Below are 21,266 nucleotides of genomic sequence, written 5' to 3' on the forward strand. Positions count from 1 at the left end.
GTTTTTTGTGCCTTTTAACTGTTTGCTTTCCTTTTCTTACAAGAACCCTGCCTTCTCTGCTTTTGGCTTGTTGTTATAGGAGGTTTATACCATGTTCTAAGTTCTACTGGGGTTTAAGCTTTCCAAAGTATTTTAACTTTATTTCTTGAATTATCAAGGTAAAAAAATAGACTTACTGTGGTCATTGTTTCAACATGTATGGAAGTCAAATCATGCTGTACACCTTAAACTTACACAGTGCTGCAGGTCAACTGTATCTCAGTAAAACTAGAAGAAGTAAGTTAGGGACGGTGGCTCTGTCTGTGGCTGGTGGAGCCCCTGGGTCTCTCAGGTAGGAGGGACGGCCAACTGCAGGGGGATTTCTCTATGGCTTCCAGCGCCTTCCTCATGGCTGCTTTCAGTGGCAAAGCCTGAGGAGCTTTACTCAATCTGGCTCCATCTGCCTATGGAGATCCCCCTGACTGTGTACCTTCACTTTTGATGGGGAGCATGGTCCCTTACATCCCCTCGCCAGTCTCTTCATGAGAAACTGGGAGGAGCCCAGTTGGGATGACTAGACGAATGACATCGGAAATTTCATAATAAAAAAAAACCTCCCGCGGCATCCGTTTACAAATCGACGCTCATGAGTCATGAGGGATGTCAGAGTTTAAGCCCATCTCTCCTGAGTCTACTGGGCAGGATGCAGTGAACCTTGGGTGACCCTTCAAAAATCAAGTGTTATCAAGACTTCTTGAGGAGCAAAGGCATCGTACCAACCGAGCCTGGACTAGATGACCCCACTCGGGAGATGTTCTCAGCTTTGGTCATTACCTGTGAGCACAGTTTGCAGTTTTGCCTTTTAAATAAACAAGAAGAGCAAATGCTTCCATAGAGTCGTGAGCAGAAGAATAAGGAGTTAAAGAAGGACAGAACATCTGGAGTCAGGACTGCAACTAGGAACAAGTTCAACGTCGAGCTTGAAGGAGCATGTGAATGAGGGTGGGGAGGAGCGTGAGAGGGCAGAGAAGATAAAATTGGACTGAACAAGTTAAAAGAAAAAACCCAAATCTCTTCATTTTCCCCCTCTGCATCCACTTTTTACCTTTCGGCATGAACACACACCTGCACGGTCACCCTTTCTGGCCACTGCTCTCACTCCTTACTATGGACAAGACTTGTCTCTGTACCACAGATTTCCTTCTACACCCAAATAATCTTGGTTCAGATAAAATGAACACTTAGACTTCTTAGCTACTCATTTCTGTCACCGTTCATGTTTTACGAATTATTTCTCCCTGCCAGCAACAAACCATTAGGCAACTCCGTGATTCTGCCTCAGCCTAACTGACCGGCAAAGTCTGCCTGGCCCATCAGTTGAAGGGGGAAGAGACAAAAGTCCCAGAGTTCCACCCCATTTCAGGAGGGGTGGGGATGCCAAGGGTTTTCTTTCAGAGCCCCACTCATCCAAGGTTCAAGCGACTGCAAAATGAAGATGAGGGATCAGACTGCGAGTGAAAAGTGAAGCCCAGATGACTGCAGTCAGTTCACGGTCTAAATGAGTTCAGCGTCACCTACTGCATGAGCGTTCACGCGCACCACGGAAATACCCGACAGCAACAGCAATGAAGGTTAGAGAATGCACTCATACTACCTGATGGAACAGCCATGCTGAGGACACTCCACATTGGAGCTGAGCTATCCTAGAAGGTAACTAGGTATTTTTCGTTGCCTGTGAAATAACATGAATTTTCTTGCATGTTCTGGATGGATGTACCCTGCCAGTAATTCTTCTGGTGAGCCAGCCTGGGAGCTTCACCTCACAAAGGAAGCCTCACTCATGTTGGTTAAAACACCTGTACCTTCTGAACGGAAGCTCCCACCCCAGGGCAGCCCATTACCTCCTGCAGTTTGATCTCCTCTGGCTGGAGGATGTCCAGCACCCCGCTGCTCTGAATCTCAGGGAGATCTTGCCAGAGGTTAAATCTGGAGTGGGGGTTACTGAGCAGGCAGATATGGGGTAGAGCCTTCCTCTCCGGTGGGCTTGCCAGCTCCTCCTCCTCTTCTTCCTCATCCTCCTCCGGTGTCTCCTCGCTGGTGGGGGACCCATCGGCACTGCTTTGTATTTCTGCATCCTGTTGCCTCCTGGTTTCAATTTCTTGGAGAGTTGATTTATCTCGGTATTCCTGATACAGGAGCCCTAAAATCAAATCAAATTGCACTGGAGACATGAAAAAGATTTCAGTTGAAGATCCTTCCAAATCACTAAGTCAAGGCTTTGGATTTCTATCAAGGGCAAATGCTCTGCCTGTGAATGCACACAGGAAGCCAGACCTGCACAGGTCTCAGGAAGGGGCTCAACCACCGAATAAACTGCCGTTGTCTTCATTTCTCAGGAAGGATCAGCATGCATACATTTTTTTTTCAACAAAGAATAAAGAACAGATTCAAAACGCAGTCACACAAATATATGCTTTTCGCACACATACTCGGAAAACAAGAATCTGCAACTTGACGTGTTAATAACCAATGTGTGCAGAGTTGATGGAAATGTCCCAATTATGTTTCAGTATCCCAACAGGATGCTTCTCAAAGCCTTAAAGGCTTCAATATTAAAACTCAAGTATACTCATTTGTGAAACGGGAGTAGTTGTAAATTCTCATTTTGAAGGAAAAACCAATATTTCATCAACCTTATGATTCAAAAGGGAAACATTCCTTCTCTGCTTACTTCCCTGACCAACTGTATTTGAAATAAATGCTTTCTAAGTCTCCGAGGAGATTTGGGGGTACAGAGGAATCAGCAAAAATGTAGCACCCCCACAGGGAAAAACTCATTTCGGACATCCTGGCTTCAGGGCAGAGGGATGGTCTGTCCACACGGGAGCAGCAGAAAAAGCTTCAGCAGCAAGGGGGTTCTGGGCCCAGGGAGAGGGGAAGCGGGGCTGGGATAGGGAAGGGGTCCTGCTGGCAGTGAGGCTGGGAGAAGAGGAGGGTCACCCCAAGGGTCTTGTCTATCCTACAGGCAAAAGGGAAGTGCCAAGAGACCTCAGGTCAGCAGCTCTGGTCTACATCTTAGGAGGCCCCTGGAAGGGAGAAAAGAGGCTGTTCTCTTTCTTCCAAAAGAGCAATGATGGAGGCCTGAACTGCGGTGGTGGTGGAGGGATGGGGCCGTGTGCCTGATTCAGGGACAGGTGTAAGGGGGAACACGGGTGCCGGTGGTTGGCTGGTGCTGGGTTATAAATGATATCTGGATGACCAGTTGGCAAGAGGGTCTGGTGGCTCTATTCAAGGAGACAGGGAACACAGGAGGGATGGGGCATGGGGTGGTGGAGAGATCCAGGTGCACCTAGGGGTACTCAGGTGGAGAAAACCAGTGAGCAGCTGGACTGATCTGGAGCCTGGGAGAGCGGCTGGGGCCCCTTGATATATCTGTCTACAAAACAAAGATGATTTTCCCAGGAAAGTTCTAACAGGGATAAATGTACCACTTATAAAGCACTTTCTCATGCAATGCAGTACAAATATTAGCTATTATTCCTCCTTTAATTGTTAAACATATCTAAACAGTACAAAAAAGGAAGGGAAAAAACCAGACTATCTGTGAAATCCTGAATGTGTCTGGATAAATAATATTCATAATTTATAAATAGCAGGAATCCAATAAATCACCCATGGATTAAATCAGTTAGCTTCATATATGCCATAATATAGAATTAGAAAGCCTTTATGCAAAGTATAGCATTTACTTAAAAAAAAATAAGATCCTGTGATTTTACAATGCTACGATCCAGCAGATTACAACATGGAGTTAACTTGACAATGGAACGAAAGAGAAAACCTAAATCTATGCTAAATGCAACCCAGACTGAAGATCTGTAAAGACAGAGGTTTAAAGTCACTACATACACTGGTTCAGTCACAACATAAGATATAACTATTGCTGCCAACATGGAATCCATTGTTCTCCTATGATTCTGATACTGTGTTTATGGAGGTTTAAAGAAACCAGGATTCCACGAGTTGACTTGGATTCACTTTTCAATGCTTAGCAGGGTGTCTCCCACATAGTAGGTACTCAAATATTTGTTGAATTGAGCACCTTTAAAAAATGCAGTTCCGAAGGTTCACAAAAGTATCTAACCAATTTGGCGTCTTTTTGAAGGTTCAAAAATATATCTTATGTATGTTAGATGGCATATGCAAATCATGGGTCAGCATGCTGGGTAAACCATTGGTAAGAGCTGTCTCCAGTGTCTCACATGATGGTGTGACACATGTGCTGAAAAGACAGAAATATCAGCATTGTGGATAGTTGGGTTGAAAATTGTATTTCTAAAATCACATTGTGGCTGCCTCTCCTCTATCCCTTCACATCCCTTCTTCCCATCTGGCAGGGTGCTGACCCATTCTGTGCTCAGGGAAGTGGGTGAATGCTGACTGATCAAAATCTACCACGATCGTTCCCTTCCCCTTGCCACTTCTGGGTTTAGACATGAGCATGAAACACGACCTATGGAGAGTAAGGCAGCATTTTACATCTTTGAGAAGAACTTCTCAAAAAGATATCCCTCCCCAGTAGACACTTGAAGACAAACTGCTCTTTTCTTTTTGGTTTTTACACATGGCTGTTTTAGGATGTGATGCATGGAGTCATGGCAGACATCTTGTGACATGAAGCCCAAATGCTGGGAATGGTGGAGGGAAAGGAGCTGGGTAGATTGCTTAGCTGAACGAACCAATTCCAGAACTTCTACTTCATTCCTGGACTCGTTAACTCAGATAGAATACTTCCATTTTTTAAGGTCATGGTTTTTTTGCTAGATACTCTATTACACTTGGCCAAAGACTCCCAATACAAGTAATTTTCTTAAAACTTCATACTTCTTTCTGAAGTCTTCAGAGTATAAATTTAAACACCAATTTTCCTACAGTGACTGTGATTACAAAGTTATCTGATGCACTGTGTAACCAATTTTCATAACCCGTTTTTTTATTAGCTTTAAAATTCAGATTACAAAGGAAATAGAGTAGCTTGACCTGAAGAACTATAATTATCTGATTAAATTTCTGTACTTTTACTATTTTGCACATTAAGTAAGCAAAATTAATTTTACTTGTAAAAGCTTGCACCTAGTATTATACCCATGCAGAATTAGAAGGCTCAGTTCCCCTCTCCCCTAATTAAAATGATCTATACCAGGTGGGCCAAGCTGCCTGGAGAAGAGGGCAAATTCCCGGCTCCTCTCGCCCCTGGAGTCATTCAAAATCTCTTTCTGAAGAAAATAATTTTTTTCTTTGAATCTTTCAGATAGAAACGTCTAAAGAGCAGGGGAATTCATTTACTTTTTAGTGAGCACCTTCTATGTATCAAGCATTTGTTGGGTGCCAGAGACAACCATAGTACACACACACACACACACACACACACACACACACACAAAATCACAGAGTCCCAGAGTCTATGATCTGTGGGGCCACTGCCACCGACAATGACAGCTGTATAGCTCCTCATGCATAGTCCTGGCACAATATTGTTCTGGCCTTGGTAGGAGCCATGCAAAATCAACACAGTCCACAAGATGTCTACAGGATGCCCACATAATCATCCCACTTTCCTTCCCACTTGATTCCACTGTGTCTTTAGGAACATGCTCCTTTCCTGATACCTGGCAAAGAATTCACTTCATTCACAGAGCTAAAAGCAGCTGGCCTGTTGTAGGAATCGGCCTGGTAATGGCCTGGAGTCTATGATGAAGGATGTGAGGAGGCAGCCTCAGTCCTGTGCTGTCATTCAACACATCTGTTGAGCACCTACAATGGATCCAGCCCAGGAGCCAGAAACACATATTCACCATCACACCAGCAGACAGTGGTAGACTATCTGCTGTCAGAGTGTCAGTCTCTACTGCAATTTACCAAAGAGGAAATTGAGGGTCACAATGAGCAGGTACCAGAGCTCAGGGCTCCTGACACCCAGACTTGAGCTTATGCCAATGACCCAATAGATCCAGCCCTCTCCAGGAAGGAGGTTTCCACATGCCCATAATGCAGAAGGGAGCCTCTCTCTCTGTGAGGAGTCACAGATCTCCCCACCCCCATCCCGACTTCCTTCCTTGTCTAGACATCAGTCTTAGCCAGAAGACCCCTTCCAAGTGGGTGGACAGCAAGGCTTCCAGCACACGAAGAGGCCAAGATGGCCCTCCTTAATACAAGGGGCAACGTGGCAGAGGTGGAGAAAGGGATTTTCAGGAGTGTTTGTTCTCAGATCAGTCCGCTCTCCATCCCCCCAGCAAACAAAGGGAAAAGCCACCACCACCATCACCGTGACACACAGGGGGCCCGCTAGGAACAAAATTCCTGGAGTCAGCGCAGCTTAACAGCCTGCAGTGTGCGCTCCACCCTCAGCTTTGCAAGGGCTCAGCCTGCTCCTAGGGTTTAGTCCGGAATAAACCCCAGCCATGGAAGAGGGGGCCTGTCAGGAAAGGAAAGTCTCCCACAGGCAGGTCTCCTGGGGCAACAGAAGCTCCAATTCCATTCACAACACTTCATGTCTGTCTGAGCAGTTGGTATGGAGGACAATGATGATGTATTTAGAGAAGAAAATTTTCAAGCCAAAATTGTAATTTAATGAATAAAACTGATACTCTGATGATACTGAAGAACAAAAGATTTCTAAGCAGCGGTGGTACCATTTCCAAATAACTCTCATTACCTGGTCATGGCTGCCTCTGGTGACGAGGATGAGAACTAACTTAATGTCATCAGCAATGTTTGCCTTTTAAATCAAGTACCTGGGTTCTTGGGACGCCTTCTCAAGCCACTTTCTGCTTCTGCAGTGCAGGAGCTGGACATGCAGGCTGTGCCCCATACTTCTCAGCCAGGCTCCTGGACAAGCAGGTGTAGCCAGGCTTCCCTTCCTAACCCAGAGGCCTCTGCGGCTCCTGCTTTCTCTCTGCTTTACCCTTCCTTCCTCTGTGCAAAGTCTGCCACTGCTGCCCCTTCCTGAATCACACCAGTCGGCCCGGCCCTCTCCAGAAGTCCCTCTGCAGACTCCTCTCCCTTTCCAGGTCTTCCCCAGCGCCCCCGCCCAGGGTGGGGGCTCATGGAGCCTTCCCTCCTGCACCACCCATAAGCACCTCACCCCTGGACTTTCTGGCAGAAGAGACAAGGGGACAGAAAGCCCTCCCTAGGAAAGGGCTGAGCCAGTACACTCTCCAAGAGAGCAGGAAAGAAATGCATCTGCTAAAGCCCAATTACACAGCCACTAATAAAATGTGGCAGTTTTGCCTCTGGAACCACGTAGAACCAAATATGTCAATAATCCCCTTGTCAGATACATTTGCCCAAGAGAAATGTAACGGCATCCCACGAGCAGGCGAAACCTCAGGGTCCACCAGGAACCCACGTTTCCCGGGTGACGCCCCGCCGCCGGGGACACCCACCTATTTGCTCGATGAGGTTTCTCCAGGAGTCGGCGGGAATGGGGTGGATCATCTGCAGGGCCTCGGTGAGCGTGGTAGGGCTGTCGGCGAGGGCCGGGAACTCCTCGGGTGTGGCCCCATTTCCCGGGGTGGAGGACGACTCGCTACAAGAGAGAGGAGAGGCAGGGGCCGGTTATTTTTAAGCAACGACGCACCTCGCAAGTGGCGTCCGCACCAGCGGCCTTGGCCAGCTGGACCCTGCCTGGGATGTCCAGGCGGAGCGGCCGCAGCGGCCGCCGCCCCTCCTGGCCAGGCGGGCCCCACAGGCCCTTTTTGTCACCCCACCAGGGCGCGACCGTGTGATTCATTCCCACACCAGCCCGCCCAAACCTTCATGTTTTCGGAGCTCGCGGGCAGGCGTCGGAAAGTTGGCGCGCCCTGCCCGCTCCGCGGCGCCAACCGGCCGCCCCGACAAGTATCCCAGCCAGGAGCCCAGCGCGCGCTCCGCACCCCGCGCCGCTCGCTGTCACAGGGTCCCTGGTCCCCTTCGGGTAGCGATCCTCCCGACCCAGGGCCACGCGGCTCGGAGAAGGGGCACCGAGCTGGACGCGTGCGCCCAGGGCGCCCGGGAGGGGGCGCGGGAGGTGGCCCGGGGTGTTGACGGTCCGGCTGGGGTGCACCCCGGGCCCCAGGCGGCGTGCCCGCACGACAAGGGCCGAGGGAGGAGTGAGGGCCGGCGGGCCCCGCGGGGCCGGGGGCGGGAGACAGGCCGTTCGGGTCTCCATCGGGGGCCGAGGACGCAAGCTGGGGCCACCGGCGCGTGTTGGCGGCGCGCGAGGGTCGGGACGGCCGCTCGTCCTCACCTGCCGGGCAGGTGTCCCGCCGCTGAGTCGCGCGCGTCGCTCTCTGAGGTGGAGCTGTCGTGGTCCACGGCGCAAGCGGCGCTGAAGGCTGCGGCCAGCAGCTCCATGGGGGCCAGAGGCCGGGCGGGCGCTGGGGCCGAGTTGGGGGCCACTCTGGGGGCCCGGGGCCGGGCTGGGGACAACGAGCGGGCTGCCGAGCAGGATCGCTGCGCTCTCGGCTGGAGCCGTAGCTGCCGCCGCCGCCGCCGCTGCGGAGCGCTCCGGCAGGCGGACGGGCGCGCGCGCGCCTGGAGGCTCCCGGGGTTGCCACGGCAACAGGGGAGGCGGGAGGGGCGCGCGCGGCGGGGGCGAGTCCGGGCGGCAGCAGGGCGGGGGGAGCCTGGACTCCGCGAGACCTAGGCCCCGCGGGAGCCGACTGCGGCCCGGGACCTCCTGCCCGGCCCGCGCTTCCCTCCTCCGCCGCGGTCGCGCTCCGCCGGGGCAGGCGAGGAGGGCAGAATGGGTGGGGGCGGGCGAGCTGCGCCGTGGTCTTCCCGCCCCCTTCTCGCCGTCTTGTCGGACCCTGCCAGCTCACGGGGCGAACTTGGAAGGTAGGGGCAAAGTGACTCTGCTCCGCGCGCCCTTGAACCTCCACCTCGCCCACGCCGCCCATCCTCTGAGGTTCTTCACAGGGACCGACCCATTGACCCCCGCCTCTGCAGCCCTGGGCCCAGCCTCGAGGGACTCTCGAGGACGCCCGCTCCTGACCGACCTGACTGTGGAGAGGCGGCCAGCGCCGAGGCCTCTGCCGGTCGAGTCTGGCCGCCCCCAGCTACCCTGAGGCCCTGGCGGCCCGGTGTAGGTGTAGGGGAGCGAGCGGAGGAGAAACAGTGTTCCCAAACCTTCACCCTGTTTCCCTGCCCGGTCACATTGACTCTTGGAATCTGCACCTTCGTGTTAGCTAGTTCATCTCGCTTCCAGATACGGAGAACAAGCAAAAATGAGAAATTGGAGTCGAGGGGAGCGTGAGTGGTCCCGTGTGATGTGGAAATCTAGCATGGAATATCTGACTGTATGGCCAGCAAGACAACTGGCGCAGGACACAACTCCTCAGTGTCCTTTTCTGAGGGCAGCCCCTCCACTCGCCGCTCTCGGCTACCCTGGGCGGTGCTGGGTGCCTCTCCCGGCCAGGGCCAGTTCCCGCCATCCGGAGTGGACCTGGGGGATGGGGAGTGCAGCGCAGACCAAAGTGGAAAATCTCCTCCTGCACCTTCCCCTGCACATCCCACCCACGGGGCATTTGTTTAAATGAATAAATTCCTTGTTTTTGGAAGCAAATACTCCTGGTGGGAGGGGTTCAGTTACTAGTTAGGAGGTTGGCTTTAATGCATTGCTTAGCCGCCAAAGTCGTGGTAAAGGGAGGGATGGGGCGGGAAAGGAGAGGAAGCTGCTTAGGAGGGGCCTTTTTTGCTTGGAGGGGAGCTCTGCTTCCCAGACTCCAGCTGGGGCCCCTGGTGGTCCCCTGCCCAGCCAATCTTACCCCAGCTCTGACTCCACAAACCGGTTCTTAAAGCTGCCTCTTAGCGCTAGTTCCCATCTAGGGGCCGGGATGGACAGGTCTGATCTCCTCTTGCCCTTGAGGCCTAAGAATATTTGCTTGCCTGTCATCTGGTCTTCTCTTTCCAGCCCATGCCCCTCCCTTCCTTGACTCATTCTAAGACTCTCCAGACAGCCCTCTCTTGAGCTCTACCCTGTCATGTGCCCACTGGCCACATCCACCCAAATGTGTTCTAAACACTCCACCAATGCACTGACATCCCCACCACCACCATAGCCAACCAGGAGGCCAGGCAGGACGTGAGAGCTAGCCTCAACATCTCTATACCTGCTGTCATCCCACCTGTCAGTGCCTCACTGAGCCCCCTGGATCCTCAGAGTCTTTCAGAGCATCCTCTCCTTGGTATTTGGACCTCTCCCCAGTCCATCCTTCTCTCTGTTCTCTTTCTAACCTAGGGGTCTGCTTTTGTCCCTCCCCTGCTTAAAACATCTGTTGGAGTCCCAACCCCTAGGGTTGAGGCCAGCCTCCTGGCTCTGTGATGGGCTCTTTACCAGATGCCCCACTCCCTGCCATCTTCCTCTGCTAGGACTGCCCAGCCCACCCCCCAAGTTCTCACCCTTCCTGGCTGCTGCTCCCTAGAGCGTCCCCCTACCCAGGCCCTTAACCCTGTATAACCAGCATAACCAGCAGCATTGCCTGTCACTATAATTCCCTGTGAATAGGGCTGTCCTCACACTAAGACATGGGCTCCTCCAGGGTGAGTACCCTGGTGTCTTCCTCATCTTTTGTCAGGCTCAGAGGAGGTACCCTGTATGGGTGATCACTAGGTCCTGCTGCTGTGCATGGTTTCACTGCCCTTTAAATTTGATGTAATACTAAATGGAAGCTTTCACATTTTGCTGCACTGAGGAGAAAAGATTTTAAAAAAATCAAAATATCCAAGTGAAGTTACATATATTAAGATGAGTATAATAAACCCTTCCAATTGAAAAATAAGCTAAAAATATCCTTCTAATTATAAAATCAGCTTAGAAAGTCACAGAGTTCTGAAGGCATATAACCTTAAGCTAAATTCCCCATGTTCTATTTTCTATCATATTTAGTGTGTATTAGGTAGGCTATTATTAAAATCTCCGCTTAGCTGACATTTTGCTCTGAGTCATTCACAAAATAAAGTATAAGTAAATATTTCAAATAGTTATACTTTACTAGTCCATAGTTGGTGCTCTCTAAGTGTTTGTTAAGGAACTGATATGTTTTAAAAAATGTTTAGTTATTTTACATATTTTAGCTAAAGATTCTTTGTTTCTTCCTTTGAGTTATAAAAGGTAAATGTTGGAAACAAAGTGGATTCTTATTTATGCGCAGCCTCAGCTTCAGGAGTCCTCATTTATGTGGGGCCAACTGATGTCCTTCAGAGTCCAATGACCCCCATTCCTGGGCTCCCAGATGCCTGCCTGTGATCCCTCAACAGATAAAGTACATTCTTTACTGGGCATGTTTGCCCTAACAAACTAATAGCCCTAGCGAATGCCTAATGTCACAATAGCTCAGGCTGGTTTTTTCCAGCCCACCTTATCAGAGTCATAATTCCCACAGCCCTTCACAGACACTAAACCTCTTACCTCATTTACAATCAAAGACTTGTGCACAAGCCGATCAGGCACCTTGTGACACAACCTTATAAAACACCCCAACAACCAGCCCTCAGGGCTCACACAGGCACCTCTCTTCTGTGCGGCCCACTGTTGTCTATAACAGTGAACCCTAATAAACCCCTTTTCTATTCTCATACTTTATCTCTGGTCAATTCTTTTACCAACCTGCATGTCACTGGCTCACCATTTGGTCACCATGTTGTGTCATACAGCAATTTAAGTTTATAAAATGTTACTTTATTCTGAGGGAGAGTTGCTAGAAGCAAAGGGAAACTTAGAAATGATCTGGTCCAATTCTTATTTTTTACAGAAAAAAGAAGCAGAACCAGAAGGTTAAAATGACAAGCCCAAGCTCACAGCTGGCTGACGGCAGATTTTGGAAGTATGTGCTAGTAAGTCAAGACTCCATTGTTCGGGATAAGGGAATGCAAATTTCTGTTGACTTCTAAATATTTTTAGGGTCTCCTGGCATGTTACCGATTATCACACATTAAAACACAGCTGTATTCTTAAATCTAGTGGGAAAATGACTTTGTAGTGAGGAGATGATCCTCAAATATCTATTTTAAAGTTTCTAGAAACAGGTAACTTGATAACTTTTAATTAACTCTATCTTTTGAATCCATATACACAGTTTATTTTTGTCATTCTTAAGAGACTTTTTTAGTTGCTGTGAAAGTCAACAAATTTAAACCACAGAGGCAATGCCAGCAGTCAGTCCACAGAAGGCTACAAGCTTGAGGTTAAACGGAGCCCCAAAACCAAGGGAGAAAGTTAGGAAGAGGACAAAACGTAGCCTCTCTCACTGCTATTCCCAGAGGAGCCATACTCAATGGATGAAAAGATTTCCCCAGAAGGAGACTTCTGTACTACTTCCCCAGAAGTAGAGTCTTCTGCTTTGTGGTTGGAAATATTTTACTGATGACGTGGAGGTGGAGATCTTTCCTTGCTTTTATCATGAGGATAATTTATAAATGTGGGATGGTAGCATGTTATGAAAATAAGTTAAAAACACAATCAGTTTAGCCCTGTTTAGTAAAGAATTAATCTGGCCTTTCCCTTGCATGGGGAGGCTCTGGGGCGGGAGGGTGACCTCTAAGCCATTGGAATGTTATGTCTGATAAGAGTGTCTTTACTTACCTGGAGGCCATGTCAGATAAAGTGGGAGCTCTGGGCTCTGTGGTAATAGCTCAGCTTCCAGAAGGGCTGAAGACTGAGGTCAGTCTTCTGGGTGGCCAACCAGTTCTAGGTGACGGAGCTCCAGTAAAAACTCTGGCCACCCAGACTCAGATGAGCAGCCTGGTTAGCAATATTGTCACACGTTGTTGCCCAGGACTGTTAGCTCTGTCCACAATTCCACAGGGACAGGACAACTGGCAGATCTGAGTGGAACTTCTCCGGATTCTTTCCTATGCATCTCTCCCCTTGTCTGACTTAAAACTGTAAACTTTCTCTGTAATAAGCTGTAACCATGAGTAACAGCTCTGAGTCCTGGTGAATTTTTGAACTGAGGATGGTCTTGTGGGCTCTTCCTTGACTTTGCAAGCCTCGAATCTGATTTAGAGTACAGGTACCACATGCCTCCAACAGCCTTCCTTTCCTTGATCTCTTTTTCTCTCCCTCCATCTGCCCTATACACATGCCAGGTTAGTTTTCCTCAAACACATCTGTTTCTGCACATCTGTTTTCTTCAGTGACTCCCCAGACCTTTCTGGTACTTCATTGCTAATGGAGTTAATGTGCAGTCTGGGCAGAGGCTGTCCAGATGGAAGCTGGGTCACCCCTGGGAGCTCCCATGGCCCTGTCTTTGCTCTCTTAGTTCTGCCCTGTTATCACCCACTTGCATGGTTTCTCTTCCAGTGACCTGAGATTTGGGGGTGTCATTTATCTCTGCATCCCAGCACCCAGTGCATTCAGGAGGCATCAGGAAATCATGAATATGTACCTATGGGGAAGTTACCTTAACATGTCCTTGGTTTCAGTCTTCTATAGTTATTGAGCGTGGCATTAGCACTCCCTTGGTATTACATCTTGCCCTTCTTTGGTTAATGAAGATGTTTCTTTAATTGCCCTCTTTGGGTACTAGTAGGCTTCTGGGGTTGGTGCCTCAAGCTGGGGGGGAAGTAACTGACCTGTTGTGGTCAGTCAAAAAACCCATGAAAACTAGACTCACCATGCTGGTGAAGTGAGGAGGGTTTTATTTTTGTTTTTGTTCTTTTTTGACGTGGTTGCTATGGTGGATGGACAGTTGTTATACTCTTGGTTAAATAGAGAAAAGCCCAGAGGGATGATGAAAGGCATACAAATCCTTGTCTGGTTGGAGGAGATACGCCAGCTTTGGACAGGTTTCAGTGATTACCAGAAGCAGGCATGGCGGTCTTAGGGCTTTGCCACTGAAAATTTGATATTGCTCAGCTGAATACATTTTCAGAATCAAAAATAGACAGCCCAGCTTTGCTCCACTTCCAGGCGTGAGAGGCTTGGCTAGTGAAATGTTGGCATTTCCAAAGCATTTTGATGGTGCGCGTGTCTTTAGTGGCGTCCTTAAAAGGCTGAGACAAATGGTGGCCATATCATCAATTGTGAGATGCAGACAAGTGTATGGCCTTGATAGAAATGTATTTCTCAAAACAGGATCCCCAAAATAACTCATGGATAAGACGCTATAATGCTGAGTGTTTATCCAAAATGGTGGAGAATGAGAAAGGGTCTGGGATGTTTGGAATATTCCTAACCACGGAGCCGGAACACATAGGGTCTGAGGATTTGGCTGTGGGTGATGTCAGATGCTTTTGACCAATAGGAGTATTTCTGAAACAATGGAAAATGCTATTATTTCCAAGATATGTTGAGGAAGAAATCTGGAGAAAATGAGATTAAGAGTTGCCTGGGTAAACATAATTTACACTTAGGTTGTGGCCATTGGGGTCAATATACTCTTAGTTGGAACTCAAACTGTAAAGGAATTAATAGCCCACTTACTTCCACTTACATTTATTCATTTTAAATCATCTTATAAACTATATACTTAGATCTAATTTAGTCCTATATTAATTAGAGCATTTTGTAAACTATAGTGTACTATACAAATAGAATGATATATTTAGCACTAAAATACACTCACTATTGTAATGGAGAATGTATAGCCTTAACTATGATCCAAATGTAGGAAAACTATTTAAGGTATGAAACAAGAAAGAAAAGGATGTCCATTCATAAACAAAATAGACTTGAAGGAGAAGCATGTAGTTAACAAAATTAATAACTAGAGAGTGTTCACACATTGTTCCTTGAAAATTGCAAATAGCTGGATTTTAGGGAAATACTTTCCTTAACAAGAAATATGTAGTATAACTTTTTATTTCCTACCGGAACAAACCATCTCGTCCTTAACATCCAGTAGAAGGATTGTTCTGTGTTGAGTCACCAGGACTAAACATTCAAGGATTTAGGGTCCTATAAAATAGACTAACATGTCTTTGGTAGAGACTGGTCACTTTACAAGAGCTGTTGGAGGCACGAATGTACCAAAGTGCCCAATTCCAGGTCCTTGACTGCCCATCATAATATTGACAAAAATGCTTTTCTTCCCAGGAATTCAAAGTTTTTGACTACTGTTGCTGTTTCTATTTTGAAGACTCTAATAAGGGAACTGGTGACCACAGCATATAATTAACAAATGTTATCATAAAGAGAAAGCGTGGTATTTCAAAAAGCTATCAGATACACAGCAATTGAAGAATTTAAAAAATGAAAAAGCAGTGTTAGCCAAGGCTTGGAAACTGCCATTTGCCTCTGGAGGTGGGAGTGTGAACTGATGCAACCTTTCTGGAGGGCACTGTGACACCCGTACCATAAATCTGCAAATGCTCATACTCTCTGACAAAGGGATTCTACTTCTAGAATATATCCTAATAAACTATAAGAATCCATGTGAAAAAATTAGCTAAGGAATGATTATTATGGTGTTATTTATAATAGTGAAATATTTGGAGTAACCTAAATGTCCAACAGGAGATGGACTGTTAAAATTATGATGTATCTCTAAAATGGAATATCATTAAAAATGATTTAGAACATGTTTAATAATCTAGAAAGGTGCCCATATTGTATTGACTAGAAAAGCAGATTCCCAAACGGGATGGTAGTATGATCTTGATTTTGTTTATAAATAGAATTATACATATAAAAATGTAAGCATACATATATATTTGAAAAGGGCCAGAAGAATAATCACCAAAGACATTTCACAGTGCTCGTCGTAATCTGATTGGTCAGATTCTGAGGGAATTTCCCCCTTTTTACTCATATGTGTTTAAAATTTTTTTGCAATAAATGTGTCACTTATGTAACAAGGAAAAAAAAAGTCACTCAAAAAGACATCAGTCCCTCAATGTGCCTACATTTAGAGCAGGAATTTAAAGCATTCACATAAGCACAGGGAATCCTGATGAACTTGAAAAAAGGGCTGAGCTATTTTGTATTCTCTAGATTTACTTGGGGAAAAACCACTTCAATTCATTACATAAATCTATCTTTAAAAAACTCTTCAGTTTCCAAAGAATCACGAATTCAGATTTTTACAGTAGATCACTTTTTAGCATCTCCAAAATTAAAGCACTTACCTGATATTCTAATCTGCCTGGTTATAAAAATAGTCTCTTTTCAGAAATTCCCCTTTTCTTTCCGTAAATCCACATATATGACTCCTAACCAGAATGCTGCTTCCTTTTCCACTGAAGCCATGTCCTATCGAAGGAGTCATCAAAGAAATGTCTGTCTCCCATCAAAGGCAGGTCTCTGAACACCACAAATGTTTCTCTGCCCTCCTGCATGGCTACATCCCACCTATGCTGGCTCAAGTGCCACCTCCTCCACGAAGCCCACCCTCCATCCCATCCCATGGCTGGCTGTATTTGCTCACTCTTAGGATCTCCTGCAGCACTTCACCAGGGCTTCTATTAAGGCTTGGTCACTTTCTTGGAGAATGAATTCTCTGTCCCTCTGGACTGTGCGTGGAGACAGGACTCAGCCTGACTGATGTCCCCCCAGCCCCTTGCTGTACCTGCAGAGAACTTGTGTATGCTAGAGGCTCAAGACATAGTCACCAAACAGAGGTGGAGTTGGATGAGGCTTGAGAGCAAACACATTCTCTTGGTCTCATCCCAGTGCTTCTTGGTAAGTTACAGTCAAAGAAACATCTGCAAACTCTTTCCTTTCACCCACCAAATACAAACTTCTCTCCTTGCTGCTTAATAGGTGAGTGCACCGATAGCTGAAGTACTGTTATTCCTGGGAGGACATCAGTGTACCAGCAAAGAAGTGAAATTTCACTTTTGTTTCTTTACCTATTTGCTGTTCACCCCTCTCCTGAGCTGACCAGTTGATGCTTCTTTTCCTAATTTTAAAATCGTGTCTCTTTTTTTTCCCATGCAGTGAAAATTGCATGCTAAATTATTGCTATTTCTAATGTGTTGCTCAGCCCTTGGAGTAGCTTTTATTTGTCATGGAGTCAGCAGGATCTCTAAGCCTGTTTCTTTGTTAGGCTCGGGGTAAAGAGGTGGTCCTTATTTGTCTCTCTTTTCTTCCTAACCACAAGGGTCTTTTGAACCTAACTACAAGGGTCTTTGACCCTCAGAGGAGGGTCTTAAGCTCTCCAGAAATACATTCTTCCATTTGAAATTAGCAATTGTTCTTAAAAAAGAAAGAGACTCTAACCTGTCATCAGTTGAGTGTTTTCTGTAAGAACTGATGGATTTTTACCAGGAGAGAGGAGAGCCTTCCTGACACACGGAGTCAGAGAAATGACAGGACAGAAGGGGAAAATGCCTTCCCTGTTGAGAGCACCTGGGAATACACAGTGTCCCTCCCTTAACCCAAGGGCTCTGTTTCAGCACTTCACACGCTGTGAATTTCCATCGACTGTGTGCATGTCTTAAAGTTGGAGTGCTCTAAATTTTCTGTTATTACCAAACCAAAAATCTTCAGGGAACACAGGCTCTTGTACATTACTGATGGGACAGCAAAACTGTCCAACCTCATATGGAAGGGAACTTGACTGTAACTAACAGGGCCACATATATGCAATGGACTGAGGGTCTGTGCCCCACCAAATTCATATGCTGAAACCTTAACCCCTAAGGTGTTGGTATTAGGAGGTGTGGCTTTTGGAAGGTGGTTAGGTCATGAGGGTGGAGTTCCCAGCCTCCGGAACTGTGAGAAATAAATGCTTGCTGTTTATAAGTCACTCAGTCTATGGTATTTTGTTATGGCAGCCTGATCTGACTAAAACAACATGCATTTCCCCTTTGACCCAGCAATTCCATTTCTCAGAATTTACCCTGAAGATATGTCCTGAAATATGAGACAAAGTGTGCCCAAGGTCATTCTTTGTAGCATAATTTTTGATCGCAAATGTGGGAAACAACCTACATACCCACCAAATAAGACTGGTTGACTGCATCATGATTAATCACACAGTGGAGTCTTATGCAGCAGAGCTGAGAATGAGGAAGGTATTTCCCAGCTGGTATGGAGATGTTCCCTGTGTTATGTGAAAGAAGCAAGGTATGGAAACGGACATGCAGTTTGTGAACTAAAGAAGAGGAAGTCTCACAATTGTACACACACTTTCCCCCTTCCCCACCCCCACCCTGAGCAAGAAACACAGGAAAGGAAAAAGAAAAACTAGTAAAAAGGGTTGTTTCCAGAATCGGGGTAGAGGATAAGACCTTTCTGAGTGTCTTTTTTAATACAGTTTTGACTTGTAAACCATGTAGATATTTTACATATTCAAATAATTTTTAAAAATCTTAAAGTATGGGTGGGAAAAACAAATCCTAGAACTGATAATCACCTGAAACAAATGAACCTAAGTAATTGTCAAACTGATAACATAACCACACAGAAAAAGATTCATGTCACTTTTGAATGTAGTGTTCTGTCTTTATGCCATTACTGAGATCTATTCTAGGACTTTAAAAAAGCAAAGACCTTTTAAACTTTACTTAGTAGGTGTTGTGGGCTGAATTGTGTCCCCTGAAAATATATGTTGAACTCCTAACGCCTGGTACCTGTGACTATGACTTGATTTGGAAATAGGGTCTTTGCAGATGTAATCAAGATATGACGATATCATACTGATTAGCCTGTGAATCCAATAACTGGTGTCTTTGTAAGAAGAGGGAAATTTGGACACAGACACAGACGCACAGACGGGAGAACACCATGTGAAGATGCTGGCAAGGCTGCAGTGATGCATCTGCAAGCTGAGGAATGCCAAGGGTTGCCAGCAACCACCTGAAACTGGGAGATTCCCCCCAGTGGCCTTCAGATGGACCATGGCCCTGCCGTGATTCTGGTCCCCAAGACTGTGAGAGAATAATTTCTGTTGTTTTTAAGCCACCCAGTTTGTGGTACTTTCTTACAGCTGCCTTAGGAAACTAATATGGTAGATTTGTTATTGGTTATGGTACAGGTGGAGCAATTGTGAAACTCTTTGTGTATCTGTAGAGCAGAGCATTACCCCACAAGACATTGATGTTGAGAACCAAGGTCCTCGCTGTTAGAAAAGGGAGATGAAAATATGGAAAAGGGAGAGAGAGGAGGAATGCTGTGTGTCAGACTTGAATTGAAAGTATCTGTGTGAACTCACACACACACACACACACACACTCACACGTTTCCTAGCGCTGTCCACTTGAAAGTCCTAGAAGCAATGACCTACTTAGTAGTAATGAGCACACAAAGCCTGCAGATCTTGGTTTCTAAATATCATTCTGCACTAAAAGGGTTTAGGGCTCCTTGGGGAAATGGCTGACTCCAGGTCTGGGACATAGAAATCGTAGAAAGTATCTTCTTATGACAGAAAATAAGGAAGTACTCAAAAGAGGTAAAGGGATATGTCAAGGAACATAGTAGCCAGCTGAAAGGGGCTCCTCCTGGCCAAATCTGTGACAGTTTGAACATCAAAGGGAATAAGACAGTAATGGATTCAACGAACACATTGAATTAAAACAACAACAACAACAACCAACCACCGTGAATCCAGAGTGAAACTCAAAAACAAAATAAAAAAAAACAGGAGGGGTCTTCTTCATAGAAGAATATCAACTAATTTAAGTGGGAAGAACAACAGAACATTCCCATTTTGCAGTCCCCAATGCAATGGTCGATTCAGGAAGGATCATTAAGAGACGTTAGAAGCCACTGAGTGAAAAGTTAATAGGAAAGAGGATATTTACTTGGTCTTAAATGATCACTTAACAGATGACTTACTTGTTGCAAAAGGGAAAATGTACCTTTACTTCAGAGCAATCTGGCAGCTTCAGAATTAACCAAATGGTCAAATTTAGCACCAGGAATAGCGGGCCCACTGACATTAGTGCCTTTGGATGGGGTACAGTTTGGAGCACATGCCACCTGGATGCATTCTTGCTAAAAATGTTTAACCTGAATCTAACCCAGTGTCTGGCCCTAACTTCCAGTTTAAAGGAAATAAAGGGAGTAAAGGAACAGGTTAAAACACTGCATGAGGAAGCAGGCAGACAAACCCTCAGGGGGGCCATTCTGCAATTGATAAGCACAATTTCACAAAATCAGTCATAGAAAAAATGGGGAGACTGTTTAGATGATAGGAATCTAAAGAGACCGAACTGACAAATGCAGTGCTCGAAACCTGATTAGACCTGGGTTCACAAATTCCATCTGTAAGAGACATCTGGGGACAAATGGGAGAGATTTGAAAATAGACTGGATATTAGGTAGATTATGGAATGATCGTGAATGTTCTTAGGGGTGATAAAAGCATTGTGATTGTGTGGAACATCCTTATTCTTAGAAGCTTTATGCTGGCTTTTCAGTGGTGAAGTGTTAGGATACCTGCAATTTACTTTCATTTGGTTTAGTGGAGACAGAGGAGGGAGAAAGAGAGACGTGCAAATATGCAGGGTATTAATGATTTTTTGAGTCCAGGTTGAGGGTATGTGGGAGTTCATTGTACTTTTCTTTCAAATTTTCTGTATGTTTAATTTTTTTCTTCATAAAAATTTGGGGGAAAGGAAAAAAGTATTTAGAGAAATAGCACCTTTGGTTTAAAGAACTGTATTAATTTTAAATGCACTCAGATGTAAGGTTTAGAATATTGAGTTACGGGTGGTATAAAGGCTGAGGGAAGGAAGTGGACTTCGCTAGTCACCCTGCCAAGCTGGGGAGGCCCCCCTGGAATGTGAGCCCCAGGAAGGCAGAGCTTTTGCTCTCCTGTGCCCTCTGCTGACCCCCTGGTACCTAGAGAGCCTGGATCATAGTAGTGCCCTACGAGCATCCATCTGACGCAATGATGTGTAAACAGCTCAGTGATAAACACCTTTGCCTGATTTCTGGTGATTTTTTCAGTATAGATTCTTGCTCAAGGATTAAGGGCATTTGTACTTCTTTTCACATATTTCATTAAATTACTAAAGTTTGTTTTTTTTTTTTTTTACCAGTTTACACTCAACCAGTGTCTCTCTTTGTGCACTCTTTTTTTCTTGTGTGTGTGTGTATACACACACACACACATATATATATATATATATATATATATATATATATATATATATATATATATATATATATATATATATATATATATATATATATATATAATTGAGGTATAATCGGTTTACAATGCTGTGTCAATTTCTGGTGTACAGCATAATGCTTCAGTCATACATGAACATACATGTATTCGTTTTCATATTCTTTTTCACCATAAGTTACTATAAGATACTGAATGTAGTTCCCTGTGCTGTACATCTCTCTGCAC

At 45.9% G+C, this 21,266-nt stretch overlaps 1 protein-coding gene across 4 annotated transcripts in view; it reads right to left on the reverse strand.

Moving 5' to 3' along the window:
- NGEF (neuronal guanine nucleotide exchange factor) overlaps positions 1–21,266 on the reverse strand; it is a 101,381-nt gene that overhangs the window by 29,914 nt on the left and 50,201 nt on the right. For 3 of the 4 annotated variants that reach the window (XM_045511583.2, XM_045511585.2, XM_045511584.2), the window contains 2 exons: positions 7,425–7,567; positions 1,881–2,179 (listed from right to left, as the gene is read on the reverse strand). In XM_045511583.2, coding sequence (XP_045367539.1) covers positions 1,881–2,179; positions 7,425–7,567 — 442 coding nt within the window. Of the gene's footprint in view, positions 1–1,880; positions 2,180–7,424; positions 7,568–8,266; positions 10,372–21,266 lie in introns of those variants that run through there. The other variant, XM_074364506.1, reaches the window with a different exon arrangement.

The sequence above is a fragment of the Camelus bactrianus genome, chromosome 5 (genome assembly GCF_048773025.1).
Source record: "Camelus bactrianus isolate YW-2024 breed Bactrian camel chromosome 5, ASM4877302v1, whole genome shotgun sequence".
NCBI lineage: Eukaryota > Metazoa > Chordata > Mammalia > Artiodactyla > Camelidae > Camelus > Camelus bactrianus.